Raw genomic sequence first — 18762 nt, forward strand, 5'->3', positions numbered from 1 at the left:
TTTGCAGATTAGCTGATTCAGAAAGAATAAAAACAAGAGGCCAAAGCTTATATAACCACAACTTTTCATTCTCTGTGGGTGTCTATGGCAGTCTTGCAGTGAATCCTATTGTGAGACAGAGAGGTATAGAAAAATACCCTTACCTCCTACTTTGGTTTTCTGAAACTCAAAAAGCTAGCTCCTTGATGTGATGAGTAATCTAATTATTTTATACTCTAGGGCCTACCAGGAGATCAGATCTATAGGGAGGAGGTGAAATCCTATGGTTTATTTGGGGTTATCAATTTTTTATGAATGTTATCCTTGTCTTTAGCTAACCAGATCTAAGCTTTCATTAGGGGTTCCTTTCGCCGTCTAAAAGCTCAGTGTTGCAAAAGTGCTGCCAAAAAAAAAAAAAAAAAAAAAAAGTGAAAACATTCCTTTAACGATGCTAAAATTTCTGAAATTTCTTCAGTGATTTCAGAAATTTCCGTAAAACAGGGCTCACAGTAAGAAGTCTCTTCCTTTAAAGAGGCCTTTTCTCTCCAGTAGAGAGAAAGCACTGAGGAGGATGGCAAAAGCAGAATAAAGCTGGGCAGGTTGAGTTAGATAAAAAATGATATCCCAGGTCGGAAGGTGGTAATTCTGTGCTATACTCTTAAATAGAAACTGTAGGAAAAAAATATTCCATAACCTCCCTTAGTAAGTTCTAATGATTCCAATCCTTAGGATTGAGAATTCCTATAATATCCAGTATGGATCTCTCCTCCTGAAATCTTAATGTTTCCTCTAATTGTACCCACAGAAGAAACGAGGAATAGTGTTTCAGTAAGGATAGAACAGGAAATCCAGTAACTCTTCTTTAAAAAAAAGAACATGGACTTAAAATGGTCATCTACATTTTCCTCTGTGCCAAACTCCACAAAGAAAACCAAAAAGCAGGGTAACATACAAATGAACAAATTGAACATAGATGAACAGGCCTGGTGGGTAACTCCCCAACCAGACTGCATCCACAGAATCCAACATGTACTCCACTACACAGAAGCTCTATAACACAATGCCTTGGCTTACCTAGGATATTAAATTTTGAAAAAAATGAAGGAGATTTGAAATTGAGCAGTGGCAGCAGGAGCCCTATGAGGTAAAAGGGCACTGTCTTAGACTTATTCCACCACTTTTCAAACTGCTGCAGTCCCGTGTCATTGGCATAGAAAATCATAGAGCCATTGTCAGGGTGGCCACCACTCCCAGCACTTGGACAAATCACTGCAACAGGAAAGCATCAGATAAGAGAAGACCACAAAGAACAGACAATGAGTATCCCAAAAGACTGACACTTGTTCTACCAACCTCAACTTGTCTCATGAATATTAAGTTTCCCCTTTCTGGAAAAAATGGAGGGTTATATTTAGATATAGGATAGGACTCTTTTATCTGCAAACAATTAAAGGTGGTAGAATCTTAGACAATTCTGAGGTATATCCTTAATTTTTATGGGAAGCTATAAAATATCCCACCAACTATCCTTTGGTTCCATTGCCAGAGAGAAAATTTTGGGATGAATGGTATTTGATCTCATTTATACAATGATGTAAGAAATATTCAGGGTGATTTGTTACTTTTATGTTAATAACCCACACAAAGGCCAAAGAGCAGGTTTCTTTTAACAAAATCTATCGGGTTGGAATAAAAAGTGGACATCATTGAAACAGCTGACACAGTATTTCCAACACTGAATTGTTGGTTATGGCTTAAGAATCCTTGAATTCCAGCAATCTGGGATAATTCTTCCGTAAGTTTATCACATTTTACAGCAGCCTAAGAGCCTAGATGATATCCAGAGAAGTGGGAATTGAGTAAAACATTTTTCCTAACACTGATCTTCAAATGGTAATTTCTTTTGTTAAGGAGAGGCAATACACATCATTCTGTGTTTCTATTTTCACAATAGTACTTTTCTTAATAATCAGCTCTTTTTAAAAGAACTCTTAATGCTGGTGAAAAATACTCCTACTGAGCAACATTCATACTCATTACTAGTCAAAGAGAAAACGATACGTTCATTTTAAGTTCTGTTTTTAATTTTATTCTCTATCTGTTTCTTGGCATGCCACAAAGCCACTTAGTTTTCTTGCTTAGTCAGCATTTTTATTTTTTTTTAATGTTTATTTTATTTTTGAGAGAGAGAGGAACAGCACAGCTGGGGAGAGGCCTAGAGAGGGGGACAAAGGATCCGAAGCAGACTCTGTGCTGACAGCAGGGAGCCCAATGTGGGGCTCAAACTCATGAACTGTGAGATCATTACCTGAGCCAAAGTTGGATGCTCAACTGCTGAGGCACCCATTGTCCCTACTTAGCATTTCAACATGTATTTTTCTCTGTTATGTCTGGACAGAAGTAAATTAACTTGAATTTTTCTTGTGCTAGTAATTACAGTGGTAAAAAGCACAGGCTATGGAGATAAATTGACTAAATAATGAACCGTGACTCTGTCACTTAATACTTATGTAACCTTGGGCAAGTCATTAGTTTCTCTGTGCCTTCCTTGGTTTCTGCATCTAGAGAGTGAAGCAAAGAGGTACTGTACAACATTTAGACTAATGCCTGCTACACAGTAAGTATTCAAAAATGCCAGCTGTAATTTTATATTAACTGAGATGGACTATTTCATACTCTTACTATTTAATACATTCTTCAAAATAAGCAGATGAATCAGCAAGTGCTAGTATCAACATACCACTATGCAAAGTAAATTGACTTTGCTGATGGTGTTCTTGAAATCATCAGTGTATGAAGAGATTTTAAAATTATACCAAAATATTTTAGGATAATTATTCAAAGGTGTGTGTGCGTGTCCAGAAAAAAGCTGGTACTTCACTCACTCATTTGCTAGTGTTAACAAAATACAGGTTAATAGGTTTAATTAAAGAGCAAAGTAAGATACTGAATAGTAAATACTGAAATGGTTGCTTCATGAGAGAGACTTTTGCCTGTCTCCTACATCCCCAAAGTCTAGAACAGTTCCTGACACAGGCTTAAAAAATATATATTGAATGAACTGTCTTCTCAGAGATCAATGCATTCATCCATCAAAATGTTATCATCTTGGGGGCTCCTGGGTGGATCAGTCAGTTAAGCATCCATCTCTGGATTTTGCTTAGGTCATGATCTCACAGTTTGTGAGTTCGAGCCCTGTGCTGACAGCATGGAGCCTGCTTAAGATTCTCTCTTTCTTCCTCTCTCTCTCTCTCTCTCAAAATAAATAAAAACTTTAAAAAAATTATATCAATTTGGTATCTCTGAAATCTAAATACATAAAAGCCTTAGGTGATGTACAAGTTTAACAGTGAGACTGTTAACAAGGTTATCATAGCTTTGTTATTCACCTTCCCTGTGACTGCCTTCATGGATAAATCCACATGCTACAAAGATTTATTGTAAATAAATTAATTGAAGGAAACTTTTCCAAGAAATTAAGATATTTTTGCTAAGCCTTCAGTTTATTTTTCTGTATTTACTAACCTTTGTTCATCAGGAAATTAATTATTCTGTAGCATACAGTTTTGTGTATCTTAAATATTAGTAACTAATACAATAAACATCTAAAAAAGTTAACAAACTGAGAACTATGCTTTTAGACTTCTGAAACAATTAGCAGAGATAGAGGCTCTTAAAAACAAGTATTGACTATTTATAGGCAAATATGGATTTTATAGATGTTAGTTACAATTGTGAATTGCATAATATGAACTCAACCTTGTTTAGCTTACATTAACACAACGTTTTATGGAGTGTGTTTTTTTACAAAGACACCAGTTGCTGAAAATTTAATAGTGGCTCAGTTAACATAATGATAATGATATTACATTAATTATTTACCTAAGATAAAGCAATATATTCTACCTTAAATCCGTTTTGAAGTGAAGTAGAAAATTAAAAACAAAACAAAACAAAACAAGCTAAGGGGCGCCTGGGTGGCTCAGTCGGTTAAGCATCTGACTCTTGATACTGGTTCAGGTCATGATCTCACAGTTGTGATCTCAAGCCTCATGTTGGGATCCACGCTGAGCATGGAACCTGTTTGGGATTCTCTCTCCCCTTCCCCTACTCCCTCTCACTCTCAAAATAAATAAATAAACTTAAAACAACAAAACAGGGGCACATGGGTGGCTCAGCTGGTTAAGCTCAGGCCATGATCTGGCAGCGGTTCATGAGTTTGAGCACCACATCAGGCTCTCTGCTGTCAGGTCGGAGCCACTTCAGATCATCTGTCCCCTTTTTTCTCTGCCCCTCCCTCACTCATGCGTGTACTTTCCCTCTTTTTCTCTGTCACTCTCTCAATCAAAAATAAACAAACATTAAAAACAAAACAAAACAAAACAAAAACAAGCTAAGCTTCAAATTCTAAGCTACTTACCCGGGTTGCTATCATTGGTACTCAGTACAGCATCTGTGTCATTAATGTGATGAATAAAATCTAAAAATTAGAGAAAAAAATACATTTTAATACCAAATAAAAGCTGTTAAACCAATCACCCTCTAAAATCTTTGATCTATAAAAATCTTTTAAGATCTAGCATGGGGTAATATACCTAGTACAAGGAACCAAGACTGCTTCATTGTTAACACAGCTTCGCCTTTGTCAGCTTTCTGTACTTACAGTAATGATGCCATTGACTTCAGAGTTCTCACTATGGAAAATTTTCACGATTGAGGATTAAAAAAAAAAAAAAATCTAGCCACAAATCAGAATTTAGTTAAAGCCCTGGAATCAAACTGTACAACTGTTTTCTTTTACCCACACTAATTTATATGTAAGTATAGTTACACCTTATATAAAGAAGGGGAAAACCAACACTTATAATAGCCAAGATTATCAGGAGAACCACTTAAAGTTTTTAGAAAGTATACTACATGCTTTTATAGACTGACGGTTATACAGTAATTATTACTCACAAGAACCACTAAATTACACCAAAGGAAGTAGCAAAGTCAAAAGCATATGCAGATATCTGAGCATTCATATTATTCTATAGTTAATGAGAGAATGGGTAAAGAACGTGTTTTCTTGTTACTTTATTCTGTTTGATATTAATTTTTTATAATCTTAATAAGCATTAAAAAGTGATGATAAAAATGTTGGATTAGATTTTCAGGTCATAAAGTAAAGTATGTGAATTATTCATCTTCACTTCCACTGTATGCTTCTCAAGATAAAAGGAGGAGTTTAGTGCTCTAGGTTTTTATGCGATCTTCAAGGGTTATTAGTGATAAGATTGGAAGTTATCAATCTTTATATACATCTTGATGCCAAAGACTTAAATAAGGCTAGTAAAACCCTGATACCGAGTATACTAGGTTGAAGAGTCTCCCCCCAAATCCATGCCCATAGGAACCTTAGAATGTGATCTTATTTGGAAACAGGGTCTTTGCAGATATAATCAAGTGATGATAAGGTTGTATTGGTTAGGGTAAGCCATAAATGAATTTTATGGCTTCTTCACCAGAAGCTAGGAGAGGCAAGGAAGGAGTTTTCCCTAAAGGCTTCAAAGGGAGTGGAGCCCTAGTGACACTTCAATTTTGGACTTCTGGTTGCCAGGACTCTGAGAGAATAAATTTCTCTTGTTTTAAGCCAAAAAGTTCACGGTAATTTTTACAGCAGCCCTAAGTCTCAACAAGGACAGTGTGAGAAAAGAAAAAAAAAAAAAATACACACACACACACACACACAGGCACACACACACACAGGGTAATACCTCTTGTGAAAAGACACAAAGGTCCTAAATAAAACAGTAGCCACACTCCTTTCAAAAGTAAACTGAATCCAGTAAGCAATTAAAAAATATACATCATGACTGTTAAACTAAGTTTATAACAGAATATTAAGAATGACTTAAATACTACAAAATGTATTCATTTAATTCACCATATTAACAATTTAAAGAAGAGTTTTATGATCATCTCAAGATTATTGAGCATCTGATAAAATCCAACACACATGAATAAAACTGCTTAAGAAAATAATAGGCAGCAATATCTTTAAGTTGCTAAAGGGTGTAACCAATATCCCACAACAAACATAATATTTAATGGTGAGACATCAGAAAGATTTCCACAGGAACAATATAAGGATGTCTACCAGCACTGCATCTATACAACTTTACACTTTGAAAAAGATAAGCATGTCTATATATATGTGTATATACATATATATACACATATATATGTTGTATGTGTTTGTATGTATATACATATATAAATATAAGGGTATGGCATACATAAATACAAATGTATGTATACACATATGAATCACTTAGAAAGTAATAACTGGCTAGGAAGTTTTCATTACTCATGGAGGAGGTAACTATCTTAACAGAAAATCCAAAGTGACTCTACAAAATTAGCATCAGTAAGAGTTCAACACATCTGCTAGATTCAAGATAAACATCTAAAAATTAGTTATGTTCTTTTATAATAGCAACAAATAACTTGAATTTTTATAATAAAAAAATATTATCACTACTTTCTAGGAAGATGGAATGGTTTCATGAAGGGGGTGTGGGTTACATGGATGTACTCATTTGTCAAAATTATACGGCTAAGATTTACGTGTTTCTATGAATTTAAATTCTATGTAAAAAAGAGAATTGTATATAAGATAGTAATTAATTGGGGTGCAGAGTGGATATAAGCATAGATCATGTTTTTTCAGTGGAAATAATATTGCTCCCAAGGGGGAAAAAATTTGTACCTAGGGGGCAAAAAAGATCCCTTATCCTTTTTACATAGAAAGCACAAATATATATACAGTTCATAAATGGATAAAAAGTATATCTGTGATATTAAAACAAACTGAATCAACTATATTTTTCAGAATTACAAAATGACTTTTTGCTTTATTTATCCCAAGTCCAGAATTTAAGGCTGAAACTAAAACATTTCAGTAGTTACTGTATCTAAAAGTGACTAATGTTAAAGATATAGATACTTACTAAAAATAAACTTTCCAGTATTAAAAAGAAAATTAGACATAAGCACCCAATAAACTATCATTGCTCCAATAAGAGACACCAAAGAGAAAAGGAGACTTGACCACTGTCCAAAGGAGCCAAAATAATATCTGCAGACATCTGGATATTCCCAGGTAGTGGTATCCACTGATGCTAGATAAACATAAAAGAAAGAATAAAATTAGATGTTAATCATACATCCCATAATCATAATTTGTGTTCCCTCAATTAACTCAAAATATTTAACAAAATATTAAGAATATTCCACCACCAAATATTAGATATTAAATCATATAAAAACATTATAGAACAGGGGCACCTGGATGGCTTAGTCAGTTAAGCATCCAACTTCAGCTCAGGTCATGATCTCACACTTTGTGTGTTTGAGCCCCATACTGAGCTCTGTCTGCCAGTACAGAGCCCGCTTTGGATCCTCTGACTCTTCTCTGCCCTTCCCCCACTCGTGCATGCTCTCTCTCTCACTCTCCCTCTCAAAAATAAATAAACATTAAAAAAAAAATTAAGGGGCGCCTGAGTGGTTCAGTTGGTTGAGCGTCTGACCTCAGCTCAAGTCATGATCATGCAGTTCATGAGTTTAAGCCCCACATCAGGCTCTGTGGTGACAGCTCAGAGCCTGGTACCTGCTTTGGATTCTGTGTCTTCCTCTCTTTCTGCCCCTCCCCTGCTCATGCTCTGCCTCTCACTCTCTCAAAAATAAATAAAACATATAAAAAACTTAAAAAACTACAGAACACATAAAAAAGAAATATAGATCGGGGCGCCTGGGTGGCGCAGTCGGTTAAGCGTCCGACTTCAGCCAGGTCACGATCTCGCGGTCCGTGAGTTCGAGCCCCGCGTCAGGCTCTGGGCTGATGGCTCAGAGCCTGGAGCCTGTTTCCGATTCTGTGTCTCCCTCTCTCTGCCCCTCCCCCGTTCATGCTCTGTCTGTCTCTGTCCCCAAAAAAATAAGTAAAAAACGTTGAAAAAAAAAATTTTTTTTAAAAATAAAAAAAAAAAAAAAAGAAATATAGATCAATGAAACAGTATAGATAATATAAGAAATAGATTATAGTATCATATAATTAATAAAAACAAATGATAAATCAAGGCTAGACAAAATCATCAGTGAGAGTCAGAAGATATTATCTAGTAATATTTGTCATACTTAAATAACAGTATGGAATAAAATTTTCCTGAGTCATACTTTATACCACATGATAATTTCAGACAATTGAGCTAAGAATTAAAAAATTAAATAACAGAAAAGTTAGAAGACAATGTAAAAACAGACACTGAAAGGTTACCCTTTTCTATCAAATGAAGAAAGAAATTACAATGGAAAAGACAGGCAGATATAAACAAACTCATATAACACTAAAGCCATTAAATTGTTGAATGGAAAAGAAATTGACATGAAATAACAGCCAAAAGGCTAATGCTTACGTCATATATAGCACTTAGCAGATCTATAAGAACACCAAGAGACTTGTGGATAAATGGGATTGGGATAAATAAATAAAATTAAGAGAAAATATACCAGTGCTTAAGAGACCCCCTCCCCACCAAAAAAAATTGAAGGCAAAATCTGGTCTCTTGACTTAGAATTGCTAAGATTCACTGAAACAATATATGTCTATTTCAGTCCTAAACTATTTTAAAACAATGTAAAATGGTATTTCTCTGATCCAGAATTTATAGATGAATAGAGGCAACGTATAAATAAACTTTGCAAATTCACTACAAAGGACACGTTCATATTTTCATATTTTTCTAGTTACATTTTCTAGTTTTAAGGAATTCCAACATTTAGATCTCTTGGTAGGGATAGATCAAAAGTTACCATTAACTGTTAAGAATCATAGAATTCTCAATTTAGTTCTGAAAAAGACTTTATTTTTAAAAGATGACCTTTAAAATTATTCTTATGAGGAAATTAGCACCAAAGTAAATGCATTCTGCAAAGAATTACAAACCTCTCTGAATTTAAAGGCAGTCACTAATTCACTGACTTATCAGTTCAGCTGAATGCTATGAATAAGACAAGTAAATCTTTAGGCACAAAATAGTTAACACACACATGGAATGTACACATTAATGATCTACTGTAACAGGAAATACTTATTAATACCCAAATAGCTACTCTATTTTTATCATGGCAAACTCTTACATATCATAGCTCGTGATTTCACTACTCTATAGCAGCAATAAAGTGTTAAAATGCCCATCAGCATGATGACACACATTCCAGTAGTAAAGCCAGCCTGTTTAAAAACACAAAAAGAACATATATCATGTTAGAATAAATTCATATGCAACCATATTATGTTACTTTAAACAATTATGATAAAAACCTGACAATGTAAAATTAAGTATAATTACCTATTTTCTTTAATAAATTTTACGTAGATTTATTAAAACCTTTATTATAAAGCTTACAATATGAAGAGAAAAAAATTCAGGCAAAAAGCATGCTGAAAAATTATATTACCTGTTTCATGCCCCAAGGAATACTTAGTATAGATGTTCCCATCATGGTATTCCAAATCATAAAACTGAAAACACAGAGTAACAGCAGTAAAAATAAGGAGTTTAACTATTCAAATATCTTAATTAAGACAAAAATTAAAATAACCAGTAATTTTCATTTATTTATAGTTTAAGTAATGCTCCAAAAATTAAGTTTACTCACATGGTTACTAAACTGGTGTTTTTACCATATCCTTCAGTGTAACTTTGGAGTTTATAAGCAGAACCCAATGGACTATATACATAGCACTCTTCTGGAGCTGGAACTACATGATCTGGAGCAATCTAGTAAGAGAAGAAACACAGAGAAATGTTAGAACCAGTAAATGTGCAAAACAGGATATTTTCTATACATCAGATTACCTGACTCTAGACACATTTCTAAGTATCATGAACAAATAAACACGTATTTCTGATTTATTAACATAAAAAATCCTTTCCAAATATAGTAGATCTAAAGGAAAAGAGTTTCAAGAATATAATAAACCGTTCATGTGAAATGAGAATGAATTCTTAAAAATACACAACTGCCAAAATATTTTTCTATTTATTTTCATGAGAAATAAAGAAGAGTCAGCAAAGACTAAGATTAAAGAATTCTAGATAGAGGAGATTTGGACCTTAGGTTAGGGGAATTTCAAGAGTCAAGTGGCCACTGAACTCCTCTGTGAGACTGGTTTTACCAAAGAGGTAGGTAGGGAACTCAAATTATAAAGAATTGAAAGCCAAAAAATTAAAAACAGAACTACCTTATGACCCAGCAATTGCACTATTAGGTATTTATCCAAAGGATACAAAACTGCTGATTTGAGGGGCATGTGCACCCCAACGTTTATAGCAGTGCTATCAACAATAGCCAAATTACGAAAAGGGCCCAAATGTCCAGTGACTGATGAATGGATTAAAGAAGAGGCGGTGTATACACACACACACACACACACTGGAATACTACTCTGTGATAAAAAAAGAATGAAATCTTGCCATTTGCAACAATGTGGATGGGACTAGAGAGTATGCTAAGCGAAATAAGTCAATCATAGACAGATGTTGTATGATTTTACTCCTATGTGAAATTTGAGAAACACAATAGATAATCATGGGGAAGGGAAGGAAAAATAAGATAAAAATAGAGAGGGAGGCAAACCATAAAAGACTCTTAAATACAGAGAACAAACTGAGGGTTGCTGGAGAGGAAGTGGATGGGAGGATGGGGTGAATGGGTGATGGACATTAAGAAGGGCACTTGTTGGGATGAGCATTGGTTGTCATATGTAAGAGATCAATCACTGGGTTCTACTTATGAAGTCAAGACTATACTGTATGTTAACTACCTTGAATTAAAAAAAAAAAAGGATTGAGAGTCAATAGAAGATAAACAATGGAAAAATAAATATAGACCATTCTTTTAAATGCTTACTAAAGCATTTAAAAAGCAGAAGAAAAAAAAGGTGAGCTAACACAGCCTAAGGAAAGGCAAAGCAAGAATTCTTAAAGATGGAGTATGTAAGCAAGAGGGAAGGAGCTAAGAGAGTTTGAAAGCACACAGACGACTGAACAGATAATATATTTCCTATACACATAGCTCCCACCTTGCCCCCTCATACATATTCTGAATTCTACCTCCCTATGGAGGGAAGATATTACAGTACTCTGGTATAACTATGCCCATCTCCCTGAGAATAGCTCTTGAGAATATGCAGTCCTATATATAGTAGTACAGTAGTTAAAGACATAGGAGCTGTCTGGCATAAATCAACAATCTTTTATATTCAGCACCTAGTAAGTAAATTTACAACTTTGTGCTAAGTTTAGTGTTCAAGAAAAAAAATACAGTCCACAACTTTAAGAAGCTTAAATTCCAGCTGGAAGATACATGAAGCAATCAGATAAAGCTATCAGAGATAAAAAAAAAAAAATTAAGTGTGGGATACTATATGGAAGGAATGACAAAAAATTAACGGGGACTAGAATAGTTGGGGAAGATGTCAAGGAAGTGATGGAACACTGGGCCTCAGTAGTAAGACAAGATATGGACTGGTGCAAAAAGAAAGTGTCGAATCATTCTCTATTTATGCATATGATTCGTGGTATCTTGTAGGAAAAGAATGTCTCAAATGTTATGCCTGGTGTGGCTTTGGAAACAACTACTTCTGAGAAATAAAAAGGCATATATGGAGGGGCACCTGGGTGGCTCAGTCTGTTAAGCATCCAACTCTTAATCTGAGGGTCATGAGTTCAAGCCCTGCATTTGGCTCTACACTGAGTATTAAGCCTACTTAAGAATGAAAAGGCATATATGGAAATGGTTTTGTTGCCTTCTCTTTTATCCTCATTCCTCCTGGGAATAAAAAAGAAAAAGGGGAAGGGCCATGCTTGCATCAGTCAGGAGATAAACCATGAGCAAAGGTCAGAAAAAGTGAAAATCAAAAGTTATAGGGGGCAGGATTACACGCTAGAGAAGTTAAGAAGTTGCAAATTCTTGGGGTCCCTGGGTGACTCAGTCAGTTAAGCATCTGACTTCAGGTCAAGTCATGCTAACAGCTCAGAGCCTGGAGCCTGGAGCCTGCAGCTTGCAGCCTGCATGGGATTCTGCGTCTCCCCTCTCTGCCCCTCCCCTACTCATGTTATATGTCTCTCTCTCTCCCTCAAAAATAAATAAACATTAAAAAAAAAAAAAAAAAAAAAAGAAGTTCCCAACTCTTAGGAATTACAGAAAAAATGGAGAATTGGATCCCACACTCTGATAGTAATCTAGGGCAGTGCTTTTCAAACTTGAATTTTCCTGTGATTGACACAGGGATATTGTTAAGCACAGATTATGATTCAGTAAGTCTGGAGTAAAGAATAGGATTCTGTATTTTTAGTAAATTCTCAGTGATGCCAATACTGCTGGCTTGTGCAGGCCCTGCTTTTATTAACAAGGATCTAGGAGATGTTGGCAGCCAAACAATTTTCTTCTCTTCCTGATTTTAGAATAAAAATATTAAGGTAAATGAGGAAATTTTCAGAAATAAAAGGTTTAATTCTATAAAATCCTGACACTTACGGCTTCACATTGTTTTGCCCTTAAAAATCTTTTAAGAAAAATAATTTTGGAATTCTCAGAAAATGAGCATGGATGTATACATATATTCATTAAAAATGGTCATATCACACTGTTACCTTTTGATCTCTGTTGACCGCTGTTTATATACTTTGATTTAGAGTTATTTCACTGTCAGTTAACAAAAGGTATTCAATTTGGTGTACAATGCTGACTTAATTTCCAGGCAAGCAATGTCCATTCAGGCCTAGACTGGCCCAGTCAGTATCTCTGAACTTTGCTTCCACAAGCAGAACCCCTAGGAGGTCTGAATTAGACCCAGAGATACCAGATTACTTCTACTCCACAGAGGGCTGAGATAATTCTGTTATAGAACTAAGACTTTACTGTAACTACTGATATAAATGCCTGGGGGAGGAAAAAGTGAAAAAATTGGGGAAAAAAAATGACACCACTCAGAATATGTGGGATGTCCTTATTTTGGCTATACAAAAGGAGATCGTAATACCTCAGAAGGCTTTAGTGAGATATCTATGTTCAAGTGATATCCTAATCATTGCCCTTTATTTTTATTTATTTATTTTTTAAATGTTTATTTATTTTGAGATTGGAAGAGAGAGAGAAAGCAAGCCGAGGAACAGAGAGAGAGAGAGAGATGGAGGGAGAGAATCCCAAGCAGGACCCGTGCTGTCAGCACAGAGCCCGACATGGGGCTCGAACCCACAAACTGTGAGATCATGACCTGAGCCGAAATCAAGAGTCAGACGCTCAACTGACTGAGCCACCCAGGCGCCCCTCATTGCCCTTTAGTAAATATCTAAAATTTCCATTTTTCTTTAAGCTTTAAGATTCCGAATATCTCATATATGATAATTCTTATAAGCAAACAAATTATTTCCAATATGTTTCTGATCCTAAAATAATATAGATTTTAGAAGATCAAGAGTCAACAACTATAGTCCATGGGTCAAATCTGGCCTTCAAACCAATTTTTTGCAGCCCCTTTGCTAAGAATGGTTTTTATATTTATAATGGTCATAAAATAAAAGTGAAGAATATGTAACTGTATGGGGCCCACAAAGCCTAAAATGTTTAAAATCTGCTCTTTGACCTATGTATTTTATCTACAAAAGGACAGTGCTAAATAGTAAAAATATTATACGTTTGCATGTATTTCAGTTTCCCATTCCTGCAGAAAATTTCTAAAAACATCTTTCCCTCGTAGCTTCAAACTTAAAAACTGAACAGACCAACCAGACTTGTTATTATTTATGTTTTTAATCAATAACGTCAAGTATTTCAGAAGTAGTTTGTCCTCCAAAGAGCTCTTAGGACTGGGGACTAGCAGAATTTAATCCAACAAATCTCTTAGGCTATTGTCAACATAGAGAGGTTGTTCCAAATCTCTAAGTTATGCTAGATAAGAATGAACTAGCCTGAGATGTAAGACATGTGTTAATTACTATCTTGACTTTCCATGATGCCATCCTTGGAATATGGCCAGCAAAAAATTCAATCACTGGGAGTTCCCCTGGCTTATGCTGTTCACTGTTCATTTCAATGTAACCTTAGACAATTAGCCATGTTTTTCCCCTTACCAGTGCCTTGTCTGCAGGAGCGGTGAGCCGGCTGTAGTAATGAATCCTCTTGTTCATGGCAGAGGCATGGTCGCTAACCCTCTGAATGACATCATTCACATTGACGATGTTTGTGGGCTCTATATAGAAAGGCCTAGAGAAGGGAATATACACTTGACAAAGAACATTCAGGCAGAAATTCTGGAAGTCAGCCATTGAAGAAAATAACTTCTTGTCCTCCATTAGAAATGAGATGCACCACCGCAAGACATTCACTTCTCACTTTTGGTGGGAAAAGAAAATTTTACAAAAGAAGCATTATCCAATCCACAGAATAAAGCTTTTGTCTCCTAATACTATCATAAACACTCTTTTCTACTCTTTAGGAATTTAGCAATAGAGGAGACATAACAGAAAGAGCTTCAATCAATTATTAAAAATAAATATAGCAGCTGTCAGTTTTCAACAATGAAATTTAGATCCACACAACTTTGAATATTCTCTCAAAAGGCTTTTGGCACTAAATCAGAGAAATTACTGACATAAATGTTCTTCTACTCAACAGTCTCTATTCCTTCTTTGCGGGCCAATGTTACTTCCTATGACAAATAAAATACAGATAAGTGATCTCAACCATCTCCCTTGTGAAACTTATCCAAAGTACTGTCAAATGGAACATCAAGACACCAGAGATATTTTGCCTCATTCTACTTCTCTTGGATTTCGGTAACAAATCCTATTATGTTATTATTTATGTGTATACTCCCTTCCCATAACTGTGTCCCAATTAACTGTAGATTCTGGTTTTCAATCATCATTTTCAGTCATTAACCCTGCCAATTCCTAACAAAACTCCTTTCATTTGCTTTCTAAGCTTCCAGTAATGGACTCCAAAACAGAAAGACCAGGCAGAGTAGCATGAAAAGGACTGCTTTCCTCCACTGACTCTCAGATCCCTCAAAGTCACAAATGATACTGTGCCCCAAACTGCATGTAATATGCTATTTCAGATTACATACAGATCCAAGTAATGAAGGAAAAAAAAACTAGATTTCTCTGGTTCCATATAACTCTTCTATATTTATAGTTCTGAAAGAAGCTTAAAATTTATGCTAGTCATTTGTGGAGACAGTTAATCTGGTCCTGTGGAATCACCTGAAAAACCAAGTGACTGAAATTTTAGTTTCTGCTATTTTTTCCAACTACTAGCTATAAGAGAAATCGTAGTATAGATGTTAAATTTAATCTTGTCTCTCTAGTTAGTATACAGAATCTCTGAATCTTCCTTTTGCTATTTATTCTCCACCACAGCACCTAAGTAGGACAGGTACTCTCCAATTCAATACACCAAATATCTTAAAGAAGAGCACTTACTAGAGCAAATAATATGGATATGGAGATCAACGTGACATTATATCTACACTAAGCATATCATTACTAAGTGAACTAAGCGATGTCAATAAATATGAAGGGGATATAAAGAAAATGAAACAGTCAAAGGCTGAATAAACTATCCCTACTTGGTAGTCTGAGGTAACTACCAATCCTCCCAAAGCACTATGGTATTTTATATAATTTGCATATCTACTGCATCAGTAGTACTAAAAAGCAATGTAAAATATTTATGTCCAGGAAACAGTTTAATCATACCTGGGGTCACAATCTACAGAGCATTCATTTCTTCTTTTGTAAGAATGATATCCCGCAAAGTTCAAGAAAGAACTATAGCTTAAAGTCAACATAAAGGAGAGAATGCAACTAATCAAGGATTACTAAAAGAAACTAACAAGAATGGTAGTGATAGAAAAGTATAAATATTCTACTTGTAGCTTCTTACTCTGAAAATTCAACGGTATTAATATCAACCACTAAATTGGCTTGAAGGCCTTGCTGAAAAGCAGTCCAGGAAGTGCTACATTTTTTGGCTTCTGGCATCTAACAAAAGTGTTAACTGTACCAGTTTAGTTGGCTTGGGTACTCTGAGAGCAGAATGACTCTGAAAGTTTTTCTTTTCCAACAGTTTTCATCGAGATGCTGAGTGCCTGTTCAAACAAATATTTTGGAATCTTTTCAAAACAGATTCTCTTTAAAAATATCCAACTCAGCATATCTTAACTAAATTATTAGAAACATATGTTAAAGCTTCATCTGAGAGCAAAAAATATACATTACATTTCTAAATTGAACTTTAGTTGGATCTGAAAACATTTTTAAAATTAGTATTATACAGAGAACAGTATTAAGAATTAAATACTTTTGAAATTTGGGTTTTTTCTTTTGAACACGGTTTCACATGATTGCTCCCTATCAGTATTACTTCCCATTTGAAGTGTAGCTCAACTGTATCACAGCGAAAATAAATTATGACATTTCATGTAGAAGTTATATTTGTTTTACCTTATAAATATTTATGGCTATACTACAGAAAAAAAGTACCTTAAACATTCAGCAAAATTTTTAAAATATTTAGAAATGTGACTCAAAATCCCATATATTCATTTAACAAACTTATAAACAGAGAAATGTTATTTCTACCTAACACCTTTTCTAGGTTCCACTCCTTACATTCCTTAAAAACTTTTGGCTTTTAAATCTGTCTCCACCCTTCTACTGACCAGTTATACTCCTCTGAAAGTTAATAACAATTCCTTGACTTTTAAGGTTCATACTCAATGTGAAGACCTATGACTTAAAGCTGTTTGTTCCTTTATTCACATCTCCATGAAAGCTGAAGCCTTCCAACACCTGCCAAATTGGGGTAGTTTGTTAAAAAATGAAAAGGGAATCAAGTATTTAAAAATCTCAAGCAAATAAATATTCAAAATAATGAACCCACAGTACTTGTTTCTTCCTCCTTGGTAAAATGCTATGTCTGACAGGCAGATTTTCAATGAAGACAGAAAAGAAGTTAATCAAGTCACTGTACCTAGAAATTTCTTGCTGCTACAACAAAAATATTGGTAACCTCCAACTTGCTGATGTGTTTCTCGCTTTCCCTGGTGCTTATACAACATCCTTTTCCACAAAAATCCTGCTCTACATTCCAGTTTCACTCAATATTACCAAAGGCTGAGCCTAAGGATCTTCTCTACTATGGTTAATTATTTTGTACTGGTTTTCAAAATTTATTAAATATTATTTAAGTGCCAACCAAGCATAGTTAAGCATAGTTCTAAACATTTAATAATAACTAAGACATAGAAACTGAAGGATCATAATCTGCTGGAGGAGACAGGTAAGTAAGCAATCCCAGTCCAGGGGGAAAAATAGAAAAAGAGAGTGAGTGCTCATGAAAAACAGTGGGAGCAAGAAAGAGTGGACAGACTTGTGTGGTGTTGGGTACGTGCAGTGTACTGTGTGATCAAACAGAAGGAGAAGCTAACCCATGTCTGGCAGACCACTAAGGAAGTAACACCTGAGGTGAATCCTAAAAGATACAGAGGTAGACAGACATGGGAAAAAGTAGGAAAGAAATAGTGTTTCCAAAAAATATGTAAGAACACGTAGAAAGAACAAGGAGAGAGAGCATGATGTGTTTTTGAAAACTGTAAGTAGTGGGAAAAGTGGTAATATATAAGGCAAACATGGGCCAGGACACAGAAGACCTCACATGCCAATGAAGGATATGATCCAAAAGGGAAGAACCCCCAGTCTCAGACTCTTCTGCTGATTCCTTCTCTAATTCCAACCCTCAAATATCAGAGTAACCCAGAGTTTAATCCAGTGGCATTTTTTCTTCTCTATCTAGAGTCATGGTCTTGGTGGTCTCATCTAGTCACATAAATTTAAATATCATGCATAGGCTGATGGCACTCAAACTATCTCCAGTCTGAATTTTTTTTTTTTTTTTTTGAGAGAGAGAGGAAGCATGAGTGGAGCAGAGAGTCAGAGAGTGAGAGAGACAGAGAGAGAGAGACAGAGAGAGAGAGACAGAGAGAGAGAGACAGAGAGAGAGAGAGACAGAGACAGACAGAGAGAGAGAGAGAAAATCTTAAGCAGAATCAAGCAGGGCTTGATCCCATTACTCTGGGATCATGAACTGAGCCAAAATTAAGAGTCAGACACTCAACTGACTTAGCCAAACTCTCCCACCCATTGCATCTCTTAGACTTCAATGCTTACCATACTAATCACACCAGCCTCTTCACAGTTCCTGAAACACTATAAACAAACACCTGCTCCAGGATCTTTGTTAGTAATTTCAGGTAAAAACAAAGCCTCTGAAGGCCTTTCCCTAAATACCTGCATGGCTTCTTCTTTCAGGTCTTTCCTCACTTGTGGAATAAGGTATTTAGCTACCCTTGACAGCATAGCTAAAATTTCAACCCAGTTCTTTACCCTTGTCATTTCATAGATCTTCTCTGCTTTACAAGATCTCCTTAGCATTTATACTCCCCAACACAATATATATTTATTTATTATTGGTAAATATATTTTATTGCCTCCAGTAAATTAAGATCTACAAGAGGAGGGACTTTAGTCAATTTGGTCACTCTTATATTCTCAGGGCACAGAATAGTACATGGCATATTGTGAAAGCTCATTACAGGGCACCTGGGTGGCTCTCATGATCTCACAGCTTGTGGGTTCGAGCCCCACGTTGGGCTCTGTGCTGACAGCTCAG

The 18762-nt window shown here is 35.4% G+C and overlaps 1 protein-coding gene across 11 annotated transcripts in view; it reads right to left on the reverse strand.

The window, feature by feature from the left end:
* Positions 1-18762, reverse strand: part of SLC38A9 (solute carrier family 38 member 9) — an 85051-nt gene that overhangs the window by 35491 nt on the left and 30798 nt on the right. For 4 of the 11 annotated variants that reach the window (XR_006202641.1, XM_042938953.1, XM_042938957.1 and 1 more), the window contains 7 exons: positions 14160-14292; positions 9682-9803; positions 9481-9544; positions 9160-9253; positions 6975-7145; positions 4400-4459; positions 1054-1248 (listed from right to left, as the gene is read on the reverse strand). Coding sequence is in view for 10 of the 11 variants with exons in the window: in XM_042938953.1 (XP_042794887.1) it covers positions 1054-1248; positions 4400-4459; positions 6975-7145; positions 9160-9253; positions 9481-9544; positions 9682-9803; positions 14160-14292 (839 nt within the window). In the remaining variant the exon portion in view is untranslated. Of the gene's footprint in view, positions 1-1053; positions 1249-4399; positions 4460-6974; positions 7146-9159; positions 9254-9480; positions 9545-9681; positions 9804-14159; positions 14421-15975; positions 16065-16095; positions 16181-18762 lie in introns of those variants that run through there. The other 7 variants (XM_042938983.1, XM_042938974.1, XM_042938991.1 and 4 more) reach the window with 5 other exon arrangements.

The sequence above is a fragment of the Panthera leo genome, chromosome A1 (assembly GCF_018350215.1).
Source record: "Panthera leo isolate Ple1 chromosome A1, P.leo_Ple1_pat1.1, whole genome shotgun sequence".
In the NCBI taxonomy this organism is placed as follows: Eukaryota; Metazoa; Chordata; class Mammalia; order Carnivora; family Felidae; genus Panthera; species Panthera leo.